This window comes from Tetrao urogallus (genome assembly GCF_951394365.1).
Source record: "Tetrao urogallus genome assembly, chromosome: 3".
NCBI classification, from domain to species: Eukaryota; Metazoa; Chordata; class Aves; order Galliformes; family Phasianidae; genus Tetrao; species Tetrao urogallus.
In genome coordinates this window covers 62,018,019-62,040,908 of record NC_136815.1, presented here as the reverse complement: position 1 = coordinate 62,040,908, position 22,890 = coordinate 62,018,019, and the positions used below count along the sequence as shown (strand labels likewise).

At 42.1% G+C, this 22,890-nt stretch overlaps 1 protein-coding gene across 2 annotated transcripts in view; it reads right to left on the bottom strand.

The window, feature by feature from the left end:
* Nucleotides 1–14,311, bottom strand: part of TERT (telomerase reverse transcriptase) — a gene marked incomplete at both ends in the record, with an annotated part of 28,602 nt that extends 14,291 nt beyond the window's left edge. The window contains 6 exons of one of the 2 annotated variants that reach the window (XM_079533249.1): nucleotides 230–391; nucleotides 1,751–1,933; nucleotides 5,264–5,453; nucleotides 9,133–9,328; nucleotides 11,299–13,219; nucleotides 14,036–14,311. In XM_079533249.1, the coding sequence (XP_079389375.1) occupies nucleotides 230–391; nucleotides 1,751–1,933; nucleotides 5,264–5,453; nucleotides 9,133–9,328; nucleotides 11,299–13,219; nucleotides 14,036–14,311 (2,928 nt within the window). The remainder of the gene's footprint in view (nucleotides 1–229; nucleotides 392–1,750; nucleotides 1,934–5,263; nucleotides 5,454–9,132; nucleotides 9,329–11,298; nucleotides 13,220–14,035) is intronic. The other variant, XM_079533250.1, reaches the window with a different exon arrangement.
* Between the last annotated feature and the right edge of the window lie 8,579 nt (nucleotides 14,312–22,890).

Below are 22,890 nucleotides of genomic sequence, written 5' to 3'. Positions count from 1 at the left end.
AATGAAATTCCACCCTCACGCATCTCCATTTACCTTTACCCTTACTAACACCGAAGAGTAAGAAACAGCTTTGTTCACTCCAGGAAATTTCCAACACTATCAAAATAAAGGTTTTCTGAAGTAATTACCTAATTCACATTCAGAAACACAAACAAACAAAAAAAAGCTACAAATACATTTCTTGGCCAGAAATATAGTAACAGTAGTAATTAAAAGAAATGAGTCATACGTGTCTCTTATAGAGCTTCCTGGCTTTTCCAGTTGGGGTAATCATAATTACAGCATACCACCTTATTCCATACACAGTTTGGCTCTCAGGTTTCAAGACCTGTGAGATTACTTCCACTAGTTTCTTGTGAGGAATAGTATCAAAAGCTCTGGACACATCACCCTGAAACAGATAAAATATCTTCCATCATATTCTATATCTTATGTTTAAATATCTTTCATATTCATCAATATCACCATAAATACTGTGACAATATGGGGCAAAAATAACCATTGTAGTATATAACCACAATTGAAGCATCACATAGGAATGAAATTACAACATTAATTATTCAAAATTGTGACAAGCAAACTCATTTCTTATCTGAAGATTCTTTCCTCAGTCATCAATGAGTTTTCCCTTGCAGGGGACAACAGAACTCAGTTTTAGTACAATGTCTGTTACTAGCAGAAAATGGTACAGCAGTCCCTACATTAATCTGTACTGTGTAGCACTTCTTTTCATGATTAGATACCAATGGACACAAAAGGTAGCATAGTGGAAGTTGCATACACAGCCTTAAATATTACATTGCACTGAAATTTATTGCTGAAATTTTTATATAATTATTATTTTAAGAAACTTTCTCCTCTATATTTAGTTCTGACCATGACATCTTAGACTTTTGGAAAAATGTAAACCTAGAAGCTTTGCTTTTTCTAAATCTTATACTATGATCTTAACTTTGCTTTTATTTGTCATAGTCACAATTCAAGGCCTTGTGAAGAAGAAGCAAAAACTTGTAAAGAACTGTATCAATGACATGATCCTTTGTCCTTAAAGATAAGACAATAACTGAAAACAATTTTGGGACATGACAACTGATGTACAAGAGCATGAGGTAGGAGCCCCACTATATTATATATAAGCTGTATAATTTTATGTGAATCACTCCAACGTAACAGCAATAGCCTGCTAGCTATTACTTAACACAAGAGTTAAGTAAATGCTCCTTCAAAAAAAAAAAAAAAAAAAAAAAAAAAAAAAAAAAAAAAGATTTTACAATAACTCAATTATTTAAAGTGGTAGAATAGATTTGTTGGACACGCTTTATACTTCAGGTATTTATTCTCAAGAGACATCCATATTATGGAGATAGAGGAGACTTATTTACTGAAAAGATACTGAGTTTATCTAGAAGCACATAGGATTTTTTTTTTGTTTTTAACTTAGGAAAATGACCCTAAGAGCCTATTGAAGTCTGTATGTTTGTCCCATCATTATACCCAAGTAAATGTAACTGCAGAAGCACAGCATGTGTCTATAAGCAAGAGCTGTTGCATGACAGAGAAATTAATAAAAATATCGAAGTAAAAGAAGCAATACTTCAGGAAAAGCAAAGAAACAAACCAGTCTAAATTAGCTATGTACAAAACCCAACTATGACAAAGAAGTAGTTATGCACACAGACCAGAGCTATAGAAGATCTGCAGTAGCTGTCTTTGAAAAGTTAGTCTGAACACAGGATTAGAATAGGCATACCTTTACAAAGTAGAAATGAGGCATTTCACCACCTGATTCAAAAACTTTTGTAACAAACTCCTTCCATTTCCTGTAGATATCATCTCTCCCGAATACTGAAGAGCCAATGATGTTGGTGTTTACAGTTCGTTCATAATTTAACACACTAAATAGATTTTTTAGCTGAGTGTTATAGCGCTGTATCTATAGAGACCAAAGAGAAACATCCTAAGGTGTTGAAACATATTAAATGCAATACTGAACGTTATACTAAATGTTTCTCATTTAGATGAGCTATGAGAGGAAATCTGTGTATTCGCTGTACTACTTTGATCAAATACAGTTTTCAGAAAGAACGAATATAGCAGCAGTGACTTCCAGGAATTGACAAAACAGTCTCGAAGACACCAATGTGGTGAAACAGTTATGGACATAAATAAATAGACTCGGATAAATAAAATCATCACCAGCTGTAAGGTAAGAAGAAATAACAACATGTGCTTGAGACTTTAAGTTAAACCCAGCTGCAGCGCTTCATGAGCCTCTACAGATAATTTATGCAAAGATTTACTCTACTTCAGCAAAGATTTAACTCTCTTAGTTATGGGAATAGTGGATTACAGCAGTGTGGCAGTGAAGTCCTGCAGGTCAATCAGCTCTGTCAACACAGATCTGGCTACAAGAGTTTGGAAAAGGCAAGCCATAGTATTAAAGGAAGTAAACAAACTGCACATGCGGCACGCTAATGAATCTGTTTAGAACTCTGGAGAATTCCTCCAAATATGCATAAATAAATTCTAAAACGTTTCTCACTCTAAATGGCAGCATTGTGATCAAGCCATGCATGCAATAAAATTGCCAAGTATGAAGCATACCAAATTCATCTGAGAACATTATTTTTGCCCTGAAAAAATCAATTCCAGGTTGCAGTGAAAAACTGACAAAACTAAAGCACACCAAAACCACTTGTACTGCAGTCACCGACTACAAACAACATGATCCAACTTTACTGTTTTTCATTAGGTAAATAGTTTGTTAATTCACTGGCTGATCCTGCAAAATATTTTTGACTACAAAAAATGAACTGCTGAATTGACTGCTGAAAATTAAGACACATTCTTGAATTAGTGCAGTGGTTTATTTTCTAGTATATGCCAAGTTCCTATGAAAAGCAGTCAAAAGGGTAAAGATGTAGCTCAAAGATAAACAGAAGCAGCAGATCAAAGTAGTTATCAGTAGAGAAGTTCCTCCCTTAGTTCTTAATGACTGTGTCCCCGGATGGCTGCCTTAAGAACTTCTCACAAAGCTGATGGCCATCTGGGTGTTAGCACTGGGGTCAATAAAAGAAGCTTTAGCATTCAAACCTCAGTTTGAACTAGGCCTGTGAGACATCCAGCAGCAGTATTCACAGCAGTAACTTCTTGTAATGCTGGCAGGAATTCTCTCCTGTCCCTCAGTTTTCCAGAACAAGCCTAATCTACAGTGCTATCGGTATTTTTGCAAAACCTAAGGGTTTGTTGGAATCTCTGCAGAATGCAAAAAAAGATTATACACTCTCAAACCAATCAGTTAATTAAGAAATCCTCTTCAGGCTTCCCATTATGTTTGTGTATCCATGTATGTATCTATGTATTTACACACAGATATGTTGAAGTTCAAACAAAAAGAAGGTTGAAAAGCAAATACATAAAACCTCTATTAAAAGAAAAAAGAAAAGCATAACAGTTGTCCACTGTTTGAGGACAAACTCACAGAACTGGATTAATTTCACTACAGTTTTGGCAGCAAAGGTTAAGAGCTGCCCAAGAGCCGGAAGTTAATTTGCTGGGTACTTGAGAGATTTTTTTCTGGCAATTCATCTGGATGCATTCCACTGCTGAGCTGCAAGAACTGACAAAGTCTACCACTGCAGTTTCAGACTAGCCTTAAAATTCCAAACCCTGGAACGCTGTCAGACACAGAAAGAATCTGAAGATGGTCTTCTTCCTACAATTTAAATACCTGGAGGAAACTGCAGAGCAGAGACATGCTGGAATATAAGACAGGTTGAAAAACTGGAACAGACCAAAGGATAGCAGGCAATGAAAGAAAGAAACTGAGCAGCCACGCAAGCTGGGGAAGGAAAGAAAGGAGGGAAAAGAAAAAAAACAAATATTACTTCCATTAGGTTGTAAGCCCCAAATTCTTGAACAAGATAATTGTTTTGGATGATGTTTTCTGCGTCTGTCTGCTATCACAGAAGAGAGGTAACACTATCATTACCTTTTATGGATTTATAAAATCATTAGCATTGCTTTATGATGCTCTCCCATTTTTTGTCAGATGAGGTCTTTTCATGACAGCCGCTGTTCTTGGCTGCTTATCAGCACTCATGAACAGGAGTCTACAGTTCCCACTTTCTAGCATGAATCTTGCCTCTCAGCTTCAGGGCTACGCAGCAAGCTGAAGCCACTTGACCAGCAACCATAGTTGACTTTTAATCTTCATCTTCTGGGCATTCAGGTCTGGGGTCATCCTTTATCCCAATTTGTTACGGGAGCAACAGAACCTTTTAAAGTACTGCAGCTATTTTTGGATTAACTGTGGGCATACTCTGACAGTATGATAGCCACAGAAAGACTAGATGAAAGTAACACTTCAGAACAGCTTTTCCTTCATGTCCTTTAAATGCAGAATGGGATTACTCACTGAACCATCAGCATTAAGAAGCTGTTGAACTCTCACCCATTTGGAGAGCTTTTCATCTATGGAACTCAGCCTTAAGGAAAAAGAATCAATTTAGTCATGGGAGATAGTGAAACTGTGCTTCCACTATATTTTGCAGTTAACTCGCTTGTTAAATGGATTATTGTACGCACTCTGTGTTAAGCCTTTGTTCCCACGCAGTAGTAATTCCCATCTTAATTTCTATTTCCTTACTATGCTTGATCCAGCCTCCTCAACCCTTTTAGGCCTTCCACTGCAACATATATGGTTCATCATTATTTGGCCTGCTAACTTGGCAAGATCCCCTGGGCTGACCTGGCACAACAGCCAACCAGTCCAACGATGCACTCAATCAGTACTCAGGTAAATCCCAGCAGGAGAGATTCATCTGTCCCTAATTCTCTGGTGTGCCAAACAAATACAGCATTAGCTCTGAACACTGAGCACTTAGTGTCTGACTCTTCTGTTCCTACCCCTATGGACAGCTGTGTCCATCACAGTCAGACTCAGTAAGCAAGGCTGAGGAAAACTGACAGAAAGAGGAGAGAAGGCAAACGCGCTTACCCGACAGCCTGTGCTATTTTGTTAGACCGATATCATTAAGACAGGCTTACAAGCAGAAGTATGTAGCTCTGGAACTGCAGGCTAATGATGAGTACTGGGAAGGGAGAAGTTAAGCTAAGTTGCAAAGAGTAGGTGCATTCAGTCCTTTTGATTTTAATGTTTCAGTTCACCACTTTAAAACTAGTTAAGTGAGCGAGGTTTTTTAGTTAACATGAAACAGCTGCCTCCATCAGACCGACATAAAACAATAAGGAAAATAAAAACCTTCTTTTCTCTGCTTTCCTTGCTGAGTTTCTGTCCTTCAACAACACGGCTTAGTCTTACTACAGGTCGTAAACCATTGATTTTAGGAATGAACCGGAGCCTTGATGCAATAGGAAAATACTTTTTTTGATGGATCACTTCCATCTCCTCTGAAGATAAAGCACGCAGATGTACTTTGGCAAAATGGTTTCTAAAATATAAATACATATTGAATGTAAGCAACAGGAAATGCAGTAAGTTAAAATATTTCACTCTTAATGTAACTGAACCCAGGTATTTTACTAAAGAGATAATTACAAATACTAATCTCTACAGAACCTGGTATGAAATCTGAATTTCAGAATAATTCCATATATCAATGTATACCATTGACAACATGATATATTAATAAAAGAGCATATATGACGTAAACTAATGTAATGAAAAAGATCTAAATTAACACAAAAATGTAATCACAGACTAGCCAAGTATATTTGAACATTATGATTTCTTTTTTTTAATATCTTTCATGGATTCAGAATCTTGGAAGATATAAACAAAGGATAGGATTTTCTGAAAACTGTATGAAGACAGGCCCAGGGAAGGACATACACAGTGTAACAGGCTGTTGTACTTCCAACATTTAGAGCAGAATCACACAGAATCACAGAATCACAGAATGGCCTGGGCTGGAAGGATCTTAAATCTTAATAGGTGGCAGCTACCACATTAAAAGTTACAACAGAGAAAACAAAAGGACAATTAAGCATTCAGTAGCATAATTCAAAATAATCAGGTTGATCAGCAGCAGTCAGCTAAAGTAAATAGAAAATAATAAAGAATGGAAGGCTCTTAAATGACAGTCTGGGAAGCGTGCTTCCCCCACACAGACACCACTTCAGGATTTACAATTCAGTGTAGCTCAGCCCAAATTAATACTAACCCATGCAATAAGGTACGAAAAGGAAGCAGCACCAAGACCTCGCTTTTACTTAAGATGGTAAAGGTGCGCTACCTGCAACATAAAGGAGCTGGGTCACTGTACTACACTGCCTATATTGTTCAGAAGGAAAAAAAAAAAAAGACTGTTGTTCATTCTTCCCTGGGAAGTAAAATGAGACAGTTCAAACCCCTGAAGAACAAGGGCTGCAAATCTAAATTCGCATTCAGATTTCGATATCCCCAACAAACCATCAAGCTGGTTTAGCAAAAGGAAACCATGGTATAACATAAGGCAGTGGATGGATGGAAGACCAGGTCAGCACGCTCTAGGAGATCTCTGAAAAGTCAAGCAAGCAGATAAGACTCAAAAATATTTCTCTTGTGCATACCAGCACAATTCAATAAGTCAGTGATCCAGTTGTTCCAACTGTGACTGCCTGAGTGATACAATGCATGCCTGGGCCACCAGGTTCAGCATTTTGAGGATTTATGTTCAAGACTGGAATTAAATTTCCAAAATTCAGCTGACGAGGCAGATCATGTTTTCATAGCTAGAGATCACTGCTGTTTATTACGATTTAACTTCTTTCCTAAACTTACAGAACATAACATAGATACTGTATGCATTAGCTAGAATACCAACATAAAATGAAGAACTCCAGTTCATCAGAAACAACCAAGTAATCAAATCTCCATTGCTCTGAAGTTCACATTTCTGGCACTGGATGGGAGAAAAAAAAAAAACAACAAGACACAACAACAAAAACTACCAACACACCAATTTTAAAACATGACTTCTTCTAAAAGCGGAGATAAAGACACCCTGTCAGCATATCTTCATCATTACTCCCTGCTCGGTTGTGGAATTTGATGTCATTTTGCCTGAAGCAACACTCACTGCTTATTTCATGGCAGTACTGCTGATTTTGAACATGCACTAATCTAGTGGCCTTTGAACCATCCTTATTCATATTCACAGTGCTGTCACACAGTGGACCTAGTAGGAATCTGAGTACAAGGTCTGCCAATCACTCCCTGTGAAAACAGATGCTGTCACTGTGACAAGGTATACATCATTTAAAAAAAAAAAAAAAAAAAAAAAAAAAAAAAAAGCTCTGCATTACATGGGCCACGTAACTTGAAGCAGCAGTATCACGAAATATTGATTTCTTTCCTTCAAAAAGAAAACAAAACAAAACAAAACTGTTTTTCAGTTGGGGGTATGCAGTTTGGTTTAACTTCAAAAATCTACAGAAAGTTGCTTGCATGCAAAATATCTACCAAACTTGATCAAGAATCTGAGAAAACAAAACAAAGTCCCCTGTCAGATCTGATACCTGTATCCTCGAGCTGGGTTCTGCACAGGAAGATTTACTCACATGTACAGTAGTACAAGATAGGGATTTTCTCCGTAAGGACAGTTCATGGAAAACTTATGAATAAAGCCCTGCTCTATTCAGCTCAGACAGTTTCATCCATCTTCTCTTCCCCAAAGTCTACATCAGGGACTACACTGGCTGTAAACACTTTCTTGTGAGCCAGCTCATAGCAATCAACAAGAGCAGCTTCATCTGGAGAGGAGGAAGAACCAGGGCAGCCACCAAACAACCATCAGGGCAGCAATAGAGGTCACCTGATACTGTTCACCCAGGGAAGGCAGAGGCAGCTCAATATACTGAATACGTTGCCTGAGAAAGAGGGGATGGTGCCCTGAGAGCCTAGAAATGCCAACCCCAAACAGCTGTTTCTCAACATCTCTAAATCCCCATTTCTCTCTTCCAACATGAAATGGGCATCTTGCCATATGCATGAATGCAGTAAACTGGATTAGGAAGAGACCTCACATTACATAGTACACTCCAAAAAGCAGAGTGCTGAATACCCTTGTGAGTGAAACAATGCACTGAAGGTCCACATAGCCCTATACATGTCCCATAGCCAACAGCAAACATCCTGTCCTTACAGCATGCAGTTGGCTGTAAAATACACAACAGTACTTTTCTGAGGTGCTGCTCCACCTGACAGCAACCTGCATCTCAGGGCCATCCTGAAGCAAAAGGTGAAAACGCTTGGAGAAGAGATAGGAAGAAACAGGATCAGCACAGATTAGGATCCTTTGTGCTTCCTTTGTGCTCACAGCTTTATGAGAGAAATTGGTGGCAGGGAAGAAATGACTAAAACCAAAGCCACCTGCTTTCTTTTAATCATACACCCCATTAAAAACAGCATTATATCTATTATGTAAAATCTAGACTTGATACTTTATGCATACACTCTAAAAATACGTTAGCCTTTGAAATACATTAAAACTACACAAAACACTCATCAAACACTGACACAGCTTGAAGACAAGACAAAGTATACCAATAGTTGAAAACTATTTTGCTACTACTGTTTAAAATGCTGATTCTGGGCTGCAGCTGCAAACAGGATCAGGGCCCCATTAAGTGCTAACACACATAGAAGAGAGCTGCACAGGAGAAACACCAGTAGTACCATCAGGGAACACGAAGGGCATAAGAGAATTAAAAAAAAAAAAAAAAAGAAAGAAGAAATCACATAGAAATTTGGAAATCAACAGACATCCAGAAATTCAAAACAATTTTTTTGAATTGAAGCAGTTAAAGAAATTTCTGGCACTGAGAATCACTGATCATTAAAAGGTTTAAAAATGTGACCTATCAAACCAAAATCCTCCTCATAATGGGTATTACTACAAAGGCTTCTGTTCTCCTATCAAAGAAATAAAAATTTGAATAGGCTCTCCCACATCAAATATATACAAACCTACAAGCCATACACACCACTACTACAGGTTGACTTCCTCTTGGAAAATTAAGCACACAAAAGGCAGATAAAGGGGCAACAGATGAAAGCAGAATTATAACTTCACATAACAAGACGTGAGACTTCCACATATTTCAGTCATGTTTGATTTGTTATGTTACCTAATTCCAATGTTCTGTAATTTGCCCCAGATAAACTTTCGGTAGTAGAAAAGCATGTTTTTCTGGAACATGGTCTCGGTGATATAGAAAAATGATTTGAGCAACTCAATAACATAGGAATCCATCAGCCAGTATAGGAATTTTGCCAAAATTTCTTCACGGTAACAATGTTCGTAGGCAGGAACAGAATGATTACCTTCAATAAATAATTCAAATGCAGTTAATGTAGTCATAGCAAAGGTCAACTTTCCGTATTAGTTAAAAACAGAAACAAACTATACAGAACAACCCATATATACAATCCCTTCTTAGCACGAGGCCAGTAAAAAGAGAAAAAAAACCAAACAAATAATTCCACAGATGCAGCTCAAAATTTTCATTGGTATTAATTATAAATCGTTGCAACTTTCCAATAATATGTTTCTAATTAAAGTAGAATTTAGCAAAATACAGCTGGATTATTTAAAGAGACTCTACAAAAATGTTTGTTAGATTAGCTGCTCAGCACAAATCACAGCTGCTGCACAAACTTTGACACAAGAGATGAAGTTTTAAACTGAAATTTATCATATGGAAATCAGTTGCTTAGTTCTATACCCCGCCTGGGTTGTGTGCTCTCTGCGGCAGAGACACTTTCATATCCAAAAAAAAAAAAATACTGCCAAAAAGAGATAAAAGGATTCACTTCAATAGAAGCTAGAGAACATCACTGAAAAATGCAGCAGCTGTGAGAAGATTCTTTAAATAAAGAATCGTAATACGCAGGCCACCAGATACACAGATTAAATCAACACATTACGTAGCTGTTCTGGAACAAGATGATTAGTTTTTGACATTTTGACATCATATGTCAATTTTCTGAATTGTAGTCATGATTTACAAGAAACCACTGCTACTTCTTTTGGGGAGAAAAACACCTACAGTGCAGCAAAGCAATTAAATGCAAGTTTAAACTTCAGGCACAAAGGGATTAGTTTCAGAGAAAATGAAATTAAGCTGACGAGTTGCTTTTCCTGGATTCAGGCTATTATTCTTTTCAGAAGTAAGACATTACAAGTGATTATGAACCAAATGTGTTTTTACAATAAAAACCCTTTGAAATATTTAATTCTTCAATATTTTTAAAACTGTGGTTTTGAGCCAAAGTTTTTAAATGATTAATCAATATATTTACTAGAATTAACAGCTTCTTATGGAAGTGTACCTCAAATACCAAACCACCTACTTTCCTCCTATACTTCAGGGAACCTGCAGTACTTTCAGAACCCTACTGCACCTTTTAAGAAGGAATGCCATTTTCAACTCACATTACTGTAGGATCCAAGCATACTACTAGGTAAGAACACTGCAAGCATGTTGGTTATAGTACATTCCACATTCTGTAGGTGGAGAATGGAATCACAGAACAATTACAACATGTGAGATTCTACAGCAGTTAACCACAGAACCACAGGTTCAGCCTAGAACGATGCCCAAGGGTAATGTCTTTAGAGAGGCTACTTCAGAGAAGTGAGATTTGCCTCTCTTCACCTGAGAAGATCACTGACAAGAGGGATTCCCACAGAATTCAGAGCTGTCCTGCCCATACCACTGGGATGACCTCTGCACCGCCACTCACCCAGCCCCAAATCCTGCTCAGTAAGGATCATACGTTCCCAAAGAAGAGCTCCAGAAAGGTAATGGATGCAGGGCAGCTTCTGCATTGCACAGATCCCTTACTCTTGTCTTTTTCACAGGGTAGATGTGAGAGGGAAAAATCCCATGGAATGACTGCATACACGTGTCCTGTTTTGGCTTTAGTTCTTTCTGATGTTTTATGGCAACCCAAAAGACTACACTTACTCCTTAAGTGCTTTGGTCACAGATATTGGCAATCTGGGGAGCAAGAGCAGAAGGGAATGTGTTTTGTTGGAAGGCCTGCGTCCTGAATTCACGTTTCTGCATAAAACCTTAATCCCATTAAACATAAAAGGTGTCAATAAAGATGCACAGAGAGATCTAAGAACTCTCCCCAACATCGATTACAACCACTACCATGTCTTCCTCTCTCAACTCCTGTTGTTACCAACAAACCACCAACTCCAAACCCATATTGAGTGCCCTTCTGTCCCCTCCTTAAGCCTGACCACCACCCATCTGACGCCCTTGGTTTTGCAATACAAGTACCTTTGGCCAGACGAAGCCATACGCAGTCATTCACTCTCATCTTCCACATCAGCTGCTGCAACGAAAGCTTAGCATACTTCCCCATAGAAATGAATGCTTTCACGTTTTTAAAGAACCGGCATTTGTTATGGCTTGAACCCCACAGCTCGGCAGGAATCACCCGCTCCAGGCAATCCCTCACAAAGCCATACACCTGCCAGTGGCTGCTGTGCTGCCTGAGCAGCTCCCTGAGGAGCGGATCACTCCCCTCTGCAAGGTGCTGCTCCTCTCTCTCTGTCTGCCCACACACTGGCATTGAGGGAGGAGTGTGGAAGCTGTTCGGTGCAGTACCCTCAGTGGACTCTTCCCCATGTTCTGTGTGCTTGTGAACCTTTGCTTCCCCAGGCAGAGCTGCCTGCAGGGTCAGCTCCGTTTTTTTCAAACATGCTTCAGAAAGCAAGACAGGGCAATTTTTTCTCAAGAAAACTAAATAAGGGCACTTCTCGTGGTTTTTTAACAGCTTCTGAAATATCTCTCTCATTTGCCAGTAGCGTTTGGGCAACCTCTTCTTTCTCCACTTTTGCTGTGTTAGGCTTTTGTTCTGCTTTTCCTTTAATGGGTTTTGGCTCAAGAATATAGTTTCTATAAGCCGCCTTCCACCTGCCTGACAACCCTGCAGGCGGCTCAGTATGAATGATTTAGGAAAATATTCTTGGTAACTACGGGAATACAGAAGAAATTTCTTCTCAAAGTACACTGCAGAGCGCAAGAATGTATTTGGTAACTGCTTTGCCAAATGAGCTGGGGGATTTTCTTGCTTTCTGTCCCCCGAAGAATCGCCTTCCATTGGTTCAGTTTGTACAGAATTCAACCCCGGTTTATGGGTTGGATTTATATGCCTCTCTATACCCCTTCTATTGGGTTTACGGGTTGGGTTTATATACATCTCTATGCCCCTTCTATTGGATTCTGCTCGTTTTTCTGCACCGGTCTTTGTGTGTTTGTTACCCTGAACTCCTCTTGGAAAAGAGCTTTTGTCTGCCACAGGCCTCTTCCAAGGGTGAGATCTGTGAACTACAGAAGGACCAGACATCTCACTGTTACTTCTTTCAGAAACGTAACGTTCTTTAATAAGACCTACAGCACGTGGTGCTACATGCCAAACTCCGTGCCTCTGGGAGCTACTTTGATTTACATCAGGAATGATACTACAAGGCTGCTCCTCTATCTCTTTCTCCATTACTTTCACTCTCTTAGCTGCGATTTCAACCTGTTCTCTGTCACGCTTCCTTTTTAAAGATGGTGTTCTAGCTGGCAAACATAAACTGGAGCAGCTCTGTTTTTCCAGACGTGCAGTAACTGTGCTGATCCGCATGCCTGCTTGAAAGTTCACTTCTGCAGAAGACTGGTAACCAGACCTTGGGCTTTGTATCCTATGGCTCCTTCTTTTTCTCCTGCTGGAGACACGACCTTGACGTCTCGGCCTGCACTTCCACCACTGTGACTTGGAGAGATAGTGCCTGTGAAACACAAGCCTTTTTCGCACATAGTCAAGCAAGCTATTATGTTTAAACTTTGAATACCGTCGTCTAACAAACCCTGGGGATGGCCCTATGTTACGCGAAATAAGTTCATAAATTGGTTGCCCGCAGACCTGATAACAGTTACTTGGGGGAACCAACATGAAGAGTGCACAGTGCTCCAGCAGGTACATCATCACGTCGTCCCCTATCCTGCTCAGCAGTATCTCCCAGAGGCCACTGATGCGAATCGTTTCTGTTACAGTATTGGGCAGATAGTTGTATATGCATGAAGATGGCAAAATCCTGAAGTGACAACTGTTTTCATCCAGCAAGGAGTATCCATACGCAAGGATGTTCTTCTTTTTCTTTTCACACAGTCTCTGAACGATTCTTGTGATGACTTCACTCTGACTGGATAACTGAACAAAGGCAGAAAGAGGGAGAATTGATTTTTTAAATCAACAGCTCTTCCACAAATAACACATGGCCTAAAGAAGCAGACACGCCAGCTACACCCAGGCCTAGACTTCAGCCTTACATTACGCATTTACAAAGCCGTATAACCATTCACAAGTGCTATGCCAGACTTGCGTGCGCACTGCAAGATGTTTACATTCAGCAACCTGAGCCGCCTGCCTTACGGAAGCCCGTTCGGTGCTGCCCTTTTGATCCTGCTCCTCATGCCCAGGAAGCGCCCTATGCCTCTCCTCCCCACCCCGACTCCCAGCTCAGGGCCTCCAGGTCACCGTGCCCCAGAAGGCGCTGACGCAAGCCACGCCACCGGAGGAGAACTCAATGTTTCTCGAGGCCTCCATTTCCTTTTGCGTAAAATATAGGATTTTTAACAAACTCAAAAGCCGCTCGGTAAGCTCGCACAGCTCGTTTCGCGCGGCGTAGCTCTACTTTCCCCCACCCCTCTCACAGGGGAAGGTGGTACTTCCCTCACAGTCGCTCTAACCAGCCACGCTGGCTCGTCGGACCAGACGAGCCCCCGAGCCCCAGACATGCAAATCTTTGAGCCCACCGCCGCCCGGACGCCTTCAGCGCTCCGCCAGCCCTCTCTAGGGACGGGACCGGGGGTGGTGCGGACGGGGCCGCGGGCGGAGGGGCGGCCACGAGGGGAGAGGCGCACGCAAGCACGCACGCGGGGCAAGAAGAGCCCCGCAGCCCCGGTGCTGGCTCCGGGGCCGACCCCGTGCGCGGGGCACCGTCCAGCCGCTCTCCCTCCTGCCTACCTGCTGGAAGCAGATGGGCCGGCGGATGGCGCGAGCCCCGCGGGGGACGCACACCACACACTGCGACACGAAGGTCCGGTAGCACTGCGCGTCGTCGCCGCGCAGCACCTCGACCTCCCTGGTGCCAGCTTCCCGCAGCCGCCGGACGAAGGCCTCCAGCGGCGTGGCCTCGGCGTAGCAGCCCCGCAGCGCGCCCAGCACCGCGGCGAAGGGCTCCGGCCGCGCCATGTTGCGGAGCCGCCGCACGCCGACCCCAACATCGGCCCCGCGCTCCATCTCCGCGTGCAGCAGGGCTCCACGCAGCGGAGGTGAGCCGAGGCGGGGCGCGGCGGGGCGCGGCGGGGCGGGGCGGGGAGGGGCAGGGAGGGCAGGCCGCTGTCCAGCTGCGCTGCGACTGGCGTGCTACGGGCTGCTGCCGCCTCACGTTGCGCCAGGGGAGGCTCAGGTTGGATTTAGGAACAATTTCTTCTCGGAAAGAGCGGTGAGGCACTGACGCAGGCTGCCCGGGGAGTCACCGTCACTGGGCACGTGTGGATGCGGCAGTGAGGCTCGTGGGCATGGTGGGGAATGGATTGACGGCTGCACTAGGAGATCTTGGGGGGCTTTTCCAAACGTAATGATCCTGTGATTCTGTGGTGAGTTTGCGTTACCGCTCTTGCTTTGTCCCTGTGGAAAGCGGCGGGAAACAAGACTCCACACAGATGCGTGCAGCTTGTCCGAGCGTCAGACATGGGCGGGAGAGAGTTGTGTGGTGCGAGGCCTGCATGGGGCTGTGGGGAGGCATGGGCTGTGGTTAAAGCATGTGTGTGTGTGTGTGTGTGCACCCTTATGGCTTGCCTGGGCCGTGCCGACTGAAGAGGATTTGTCCAGGGCTTCATATAAAATACATATACTTCGCTCCAAAAGTAATACCTCCCATTTATTCCCGTTAAAACTGCAGCCGCTAGGAAGAGTGCAATAACACAGTTTGATAGAGAAAACTCTCAGCTACGAAACATTATTTTTTGACACAGTCACCACCATTAGCTATTCATTTCCACCAGCAGTGAACAAGAGCCTGCATGCTGCGCTCATAAAAACTTGCACCAGCAGAGGTGACCCACTGTCAGGGCAGCTGAAATGCACCACCTGCTGCCTCACCGTCTGCACAGCCGCTGTCTGGTCTCCATAAACATTCATCAGTGAATGTCGGTGGGTGCCATTTTTTCCACATAGTGGAATTCAGTTCCGTAGCTTTGCTTCATGTTGTGTCAGGCTGCCTCTCAGCTGCCATCTGTCACATGGCAACAAAATGTAACAATATTGGCAGTGAGGTTCAGCCTTTAATGCCATACCACCGACATCCACCTCTAACGTTGTGGGCCAACATAATAAAATAGGAAGCATTGCTTTTGAAGCAGTCCTGAAATAACATAGTTAATGTATGTAAGTAGCAAAACTTTTTTTTTTTTTTTTTTTTTTTTTGCCTTGTTTAGTAAAATGTAAAAAAAAGAGAGTAACAAAACTATAAAACTACTGGGATATGTGACCTTGTTTATGTGAAACTAATGCATCAATCTGGTTCAGAGATGGTGGTTGCAATACTTAGTTAGCTCTCAAGGAGCTCATCAGAGGTTTTTATGACATTTTACTCTTCCTGTGCTTCATCCTTAAAAATAGTTGTTCACAAATGTATGTACTGCCGAATAGCAATGACATGAATAAGGTGTGATTGTGAACCTTTTCCTAACCCTCACACTTACCCTCCTTTGGCAGAGCTCCATGCTGTTCCTTTGATCCCGTCGCTGGCACCAGAGGGAAGAGCTCAGCACAGCCCTTCTACTTCCCATGAGGAAGCTACAGGCCCACCATGAGGTCTCCCCTCAGTACCCTCTTCTCTTGACTGAACAAACCAAGCAACATCAGCAGCTCTTCATACCACTTGCCCTCCACACCCTTCATCACTGAATGTTTCTGGTTTACTAGTGTAAATCTGTTACGGAAGAAATCTGGAAGAATCCCATCCAACGAATCCCTTTTCGAATGAAGACTTGATAGAAGGTCAGTATTAAAGAAGAGTACTTGTAGAAAAGGTTATGATGGAGATGAGCAGAGTGAACCTTGAAAGTAACTGCCTGGTCCTGTGGCTCTCGTTAACCTCAAAAATTAAGAAGCTTAATTGCATAAGGTAGTATGTAATGTCCTACTCAAATCTTTCCTTAGTGTCTGAAGGCTTTATGGTAACAACATTGACAGCAAACTTTATAAGAGATTGCAGTGGAGTTTTGGGAAATCGCAGATCTTTAAGCCTGGTGTTTGTTCCAGGAAAATTGTTAGAAATAACAGAGTTTAAGGTTTGTACATACTGGAGCAAAGGTCAGTTGCCTAGTTAATATTGCTACTGCAAGAGAAAGTCCTGCCTTGCAAAACTCCTGGAGTTCTCTGAATGGTTGAGAAGACATGAAAATTACAGTAATCTGATTGGTTGTTGTGTTCTGTTTGAAATTCGTGAAACCCTTGTAAGAGAATGTCATAAACAGGGAAAAAAAAAACACAACACATTAAAAAGGAGAGTGTTGTTGTGGATATACTACTGGTTGAAACATAAGACATAGGTAGGGATAAATGGTCAGTTCTTTCAGTTGAGGAAAATTACCACTAAGGTTCTATGATAGCCAGCACTGTGTAACTTTGATAAGTGACCCAGAAGTGCTGTATAAAAGCAGCTAGTGGCAAGATTTGTCAATGGGATGAAATTATTCAAAGTATTAAGAACTTAAGCAGACTAGAAAATTGTATTAGAAACTACAAGACTGAGTGACTGAACAGTTACATGACAGATGAAATTAAGTGCTGGTAAATCAAGTATGGCATTGAGATTAAACACATTTCCAAGTGAGATCCTGTGGTTACGTGAAGCAAGTCAGCATTGCATTCAGTAGCAGTCAGGAAAGTAAATCAAATGTTGGGAATGGTGGGACATCATTATGCCATTGTGTAAATTCTCGACTTGCCTACCATCTTAAGTGCAATTGTGTTGTTCTGGTCTCTGTTTCTCAAAAATAATGTACTAGAATTAGAAGGAGAAGGACAATCCTGTGTGGGACAGTCCTATATGAGATAACATGGTAGGTTAGAACCAGAAATGGAGATGTTGCTGGGGAAGGGCAAATGTTGCAGGCTTTTCCTTCAAAAACAACCTCTTCTAGGATGGAAAACAGCTCATCTCTTGACATGAGTGCAGCAGAGGATTCCAGTTCTTGGCACCTCCATGGACTTCAAGTTGCTTCATTCCTGCTTAACTACCAGTCCAACTCTGCTTGTTTCTGGCAGACTACTTTACCCCTTGACACAGGTATGTACTAGATGGGCATCCACAAAGAACAGAGAGTGATAACATTTTAAGGCTTCAGGAAGCCTCAGCAGTGCTGCAACTGAGATACTGCACTGCTGCTACATACAGAAGGACAAGGATACAGAACAATGACTCCATTCAGGGGAGGCTAAAGTTGATGCCATTTATCTGACCTCTGGTGAGTCCATTTCACATATATTTCTCCCTTCACCCATAGGTCTGAAGGTGATGACATCTTCAAGGTGTAACCCAGTGTTGTCTAATGCAGCTAGGTGTACTGCCAACACAAGGCTCACTTGAGAAACATTCAGGAAAAGAGGAAGAGGAGGAAGTGGTGTTGAGCTTGTCTTAACTCTGGATCAAGCTCTGATGGCAAGGATTTAACCAAGCTTGAAAATGGCAACTTGACCCCTGGAATCTCCTTCAGCAGGCAGTGGGTTGACACAGGAGAAAGCAAGAACACGAAGGTGTGAAGGACCATCTATGAGGCCTTTGTGGTTAGGATCCTTGAAGAAGTGAATATTGATCTGTGCCTTTCAGCGGGTCTTTCTTAGTTGCAGCCCCAGTAGCAGTGCACAAGGAAGCAATGGGACTGTGGTGGTAGTGGAAGATGCTCCCACAGCTGAGAATATGCTGCTTTCAGGTGAATTTACAACTACTTGTCCATAAACTCTGGCAGCAGTGCATCCATGCTGCCAAAGCTGATTGACTTGCTCATGGCAGATGATTGTAGATGTTTCTGTAGATTGAATTTCTGAGAAGACCTTTTAACTTACCTTGACTCCTTCTACCAATTGGTGAGTTGGTTAGTCCCTAAGTAGGTGATGCCTCTTGCTGATATGTTCTTGGTGACAGTAATTACAGCAGTGATTGCATGGTCAGAGGATAACTGCTGTGGCCAGGCTAGCAAGATCTCTTTTCTCCTATTTCTTTTCATAGATACCACCCTGCTTTTCTGTGTTTCTACCATTGGGCTGGGGAAGGAGCTCAGCAAGGAGAGGGGGAATGAAGCGATATAGGAAAAGTTATTTTTTAGGAAGACAAGTAAGGAAAATAATGGGAACATAGAGTCATAGAACAGCCAAGGTTGTAAGAGAAGTATGACATCTTTTGCACCTCTGCTGCCTAAAGCAGGGCCACCTAGAGCAGGTTGCCCAATGTCATGTGTAACAAGATTTTAAGTATCTTCAAGGATGGAGACACCACAACATTTTGCAGGTGTTCTACCACCTTAAGAGTAAAAAGATGTTTAAGTAGAATTTCCTGTATTTTAATTTGTATTCACCACATCTTGTTCTATCCCTGGCTACCACTGAGAAGAGTTTGTGTCCATCTCATTAACATTAGCTACTTGTGTACTTTAATAAGATCCTCGCTGAGCCTTTCCATCTTGAGGCTAAACAATCCCAGTTACCTTAACACCTCCTTATATATCAGATGCTCCACTTCCTTAATCATCTTAGGCCCTTAGTGTCAGGTTCACTAGGCTCACTTCTGTATATCCATCAGCCTTGTTCTGGAGAACCGAGATCTGAATGAAGTCAGGTTCTCCTCGACAACATTTATCCTTCAAGGCACTATGCAGATATTGACTGAATTCTATTACAGATAACACGTCCATAGCCAGTTTTATCTCCCTATTTTAGTTGTTCCCTTTTACATCTGTTATGTTTGCCTTAAAAGTAATTACTATGTAGGCCAGCAGTAATTAAAATAGTACTTTAAAGAACCCATTCAGAGTGTAATTTCTGAAAATGCTCCTATGTAAATGTTTTGCACTCCAGTTTTGCTTTTGCCAGCAGGATTTACAACAGTGTCACCCCAATGAGTTATTTGGAATTACTCTTTAATTTCACACTAAAAAAATGATGAGAGAGTCAGACTTTCTGAACCAGGCTATAGACACTCAGGGAGAAAAAAACCTCAAAGGCAAAACTTGAATTTTCCTTTGTTAATGCAAACATTCAAATGTCACACCCTCATCCCAGCATAATCTCCATGAAGCTGAGATGTGCAGCAGAACAGGGTACAGAGATTTACAAGGTTTTATGAGACTAAGAAGAAAGGTCAACCTTGCAGCTGGGTTTGAGGGAGGTTATCACAGTGCTAGAGCTTGGTTCATGCATTTCTACAGCACTGAAGGTTGGGGAAAAGCCATGAGAACATATAGGGCTTAAGTGTGCTTTCTGAAGTACAGCTAAGAGCAGGAGATTTCATTTCCTTTCGTACAGGAGGAAGACAGTCTTTACCTCTGATTATCATTGCTTTCATAGTTAAGAAATTAAAACACAGCTGTAGTATCCCACATGTAAATGAAAGAAAAAGTGATGAAAAAAAATGAGAAGAAAGAGAGAGGAGTAATGTTGGCTGAGCAGTTGACGAGGCATTTGTTCAGATTACATTCTGGTACGTCTGCTTTAACACATCATTATTAATGTGGTGGCTTGCTCTGACATCTAGCAGGGACTCCACCAGTTCTTGCAAAGAAAAGACAACACAATTAAAATCATTTCCTATCCAAGCAGTTACTAATCCCCACCAAAGACAAACCAAATCAAAACAATACCTTAAGGCAAACTTCATCACTTTTTCTTGAAGATTTTATGTTGTGTTCACAAAATCATATTTCTCAAGCATTAGATGAAGCGCAGAAGTTCAATGAAGAACATTTCACTTATTCTTAATAGAGTTTTAGCCATACTATCACTCAGCCATACAGGCAAAGCCGTCCTGTACATATGCATGCTAGTGCTGCATTTCTCCCTAGCAGTTCTTAAAAGGACACAAAAATATCCTTTCTGCTGTTCCTGTGCATCCTGTAGACGCTGAAAACTTTTGACATTTCCCCTTTCTTTTCCCTCCATTTTCTTTGGTTCCTACTGCAACAGTCTCCTCTTTAACATGAATGCCTTGAATTCACCACCTTTATCTCATAGGCCTTTTCATCTCCCTCTAAGAGCTTTCCTTTCCCTCCAGCAACACAGAAAAAAGCCCTACCCAAAAGTCATTATGATCTCTCATGAAAATAGAGTTACTTTGTTGTGATTTAAGTCTGGTGGGCAATTAAGAACCACAGAGCTGCTTACTCATTCCCTCTTCTGTGTTACAAGAATGAGAATGAAGGAGCAAAAGTCAGAAAATTCATGGAATGAGATAAAGGCAGTTCAGTAATTAAAAATGGAAACAACAACAAAACCTATAAAACCAAGTTATGTGAAAGGCAGTTCTCACTACCCACTCACTGATGCCAAATCAATCCTGGCAATGTCCAGTGAGTATGACATCAGATGGGACCCTTTGGGATAGGTCAGATGGGTCAGCTGAGGTCAGCTGTCCTGATTCCATCCCTTCCCAAATTCTTGTGCATACCCAGCCTTCCTCTGTCCGGGCAGTGTAAGGAGCAGAAAAGGCCTTGCTTTTTCGTAAGCACTGTTCAGCATCAACTGAAATATTTGTTACCAACTCTGTTTCCATCACAAATTTAAAACATAGCACCATACAAGCTAATTATGAAGAAAATCAATTCTACCCCAGACAAAAAATAATGCAGCTGTATTCTTCCCATTGCAGCCATCAGGATCACCACTACCACCACAGAAAGTTCCGAGAAGAAGATGCAGACATGCCATTTACTACTGACTCCACCAATCTTCTCATTCAGCAGAGTGGTTTGGTGAGAAAAGAAGTGCACAAGCTCCACCCAGAAGACCCAGCATGTGGCCGCAGCCTCACCCAGCTGTATTGTTGATCACAGACAGTTTCTTCTTGGACCCCCTTTGAAGGCAGTGGCATCAACCCTTGAGTGCATCATGGTGCTATTTGGCAGTGCCCGTATCTGCGGCCACATCTCATGCCATTCTATTTAGAAATGCCAGGATCTATTCCCATCCTGCATCTGTGGCCTCCAGATTGTCAGTTCACCCCATCAGAAATATATGGGTGGAAATCAAAGACCTTTAGGCACAGCCAAAAGTTCTAGCCTTGTCTCTTGAAGAGGCAAAGAAATACACTTTTTTCAGTGATGTTGAAGAAATGTTACCAGACCTGGGGAAGAAAGGGAATTTGGTTTTTAGAACATCTTTGTCACTTTCAGTATAAGGGGAATTTTTGAATCTTACTCCCCATCTTATATTATTATCTCTTATTCTCCACCTTATTTATTTAAAAAATATATATTTTCAACAGTTAACTGGAAAGAAACACACACACACACACAAAAAAAAAACAAAAACCCTAACACAGTTGAAGAGACACTAGATACTGACATGGAAGCTCTGGCTTTGGTCTGTCAATCAGTTCTACTCCTGAGCTGCTTTGTGCTGGCCAGAGGAGTTCTCTGAGCCTGCCATTATATGCTGTGTGTCCCAGCCTTCAATGATTCCCTTGTGGAAGAAGGAAGAGGGTCAAGGAGGCAGAGAACCCTTTTCCTGGGGATGGCTCCTCCGTGCCTTTTTGCTTGCCAGAAAGAAAGGCTGCCCATTGGGCACAGGGGCTGCCTTCTAGCTGCCATCCTGTGCCATCCAGGAGTCCTCCAGCCTCCTTTTTACACCATGCTGAACACCACTCCCACCATCACGGTGGTCATCACAGAATCTTACTGGTGTCACAGTAGTCACTGCTGCCCCATCCCACACACTCAGCTCCAAGACCTCTGGTGGTAAACAATCACAGCTGATACCAAGAGAACCAGGAGCACTGATTGCCCAGTTTTACATGGGAAGAGAGAGTTTGGGTTCCTAGAACCGAAGAGGTGGTGGAGACTCACAAAGCAGAACAAATGCAGGAGGAAAAGTACCTGTGCCCATAGAGCAATGGCCTGGCCTGGGACTACTGTTCTGCAGCCCATGGAGGTGGATGCACTCCAGATGAAGAACCAATGGAAGTGGATTGACCTCTGCTACAGCTGTCTAGGCATATCATTATGCCAGAGTGAGATTACAGCAGCAGCATTGAAAGTCCAGGTGCCCAGCCCCCTGTCTACTCTGCAGCTTCTGCACCCAGAATTAACTGGGAGACCTTTCATTAACATCCTGCGGGCTTGCATGCAGGATAGCCTCCTTTCCCATCCCCTGTCCTTGCCCCTTGTAAAGAGATAGCATCTCTTCTGCATGGATTCCCAAGGAAGCAGGCAAATGTGGACTCAGCTTGTTTTTGGCTGCTTCACTGTATCTACAGGAGGTGCCCCTCAGAGAGCTGGTGTGGACCTTGAGCCCTAGAGGTGGGGTGTCTCAGCCTGAAGATGTGAATGCTACCCAACAAGTGCTCACAGGTGAAGCCAGACCTTCCGTGGTGGTGCACGAAGAACAGCAGCAGATCAATGAAAAAAAAGAGAGCTGTTCCTTTGAAGCTAATGAAAACACTGTCCCCATAAGGGTGCCCAAACAGAAAAGGTGTCCAAAGAGCTTTCACATTCTGTCCTTGGAGGAATCTGAACCTAAAAGAACAAAACTGGATGTTCCCAGACATCGCTGTCCCCTTTGTGTCCCTCAGGGCCATCTTCTGGCAGATGTCTTGGCTGAAG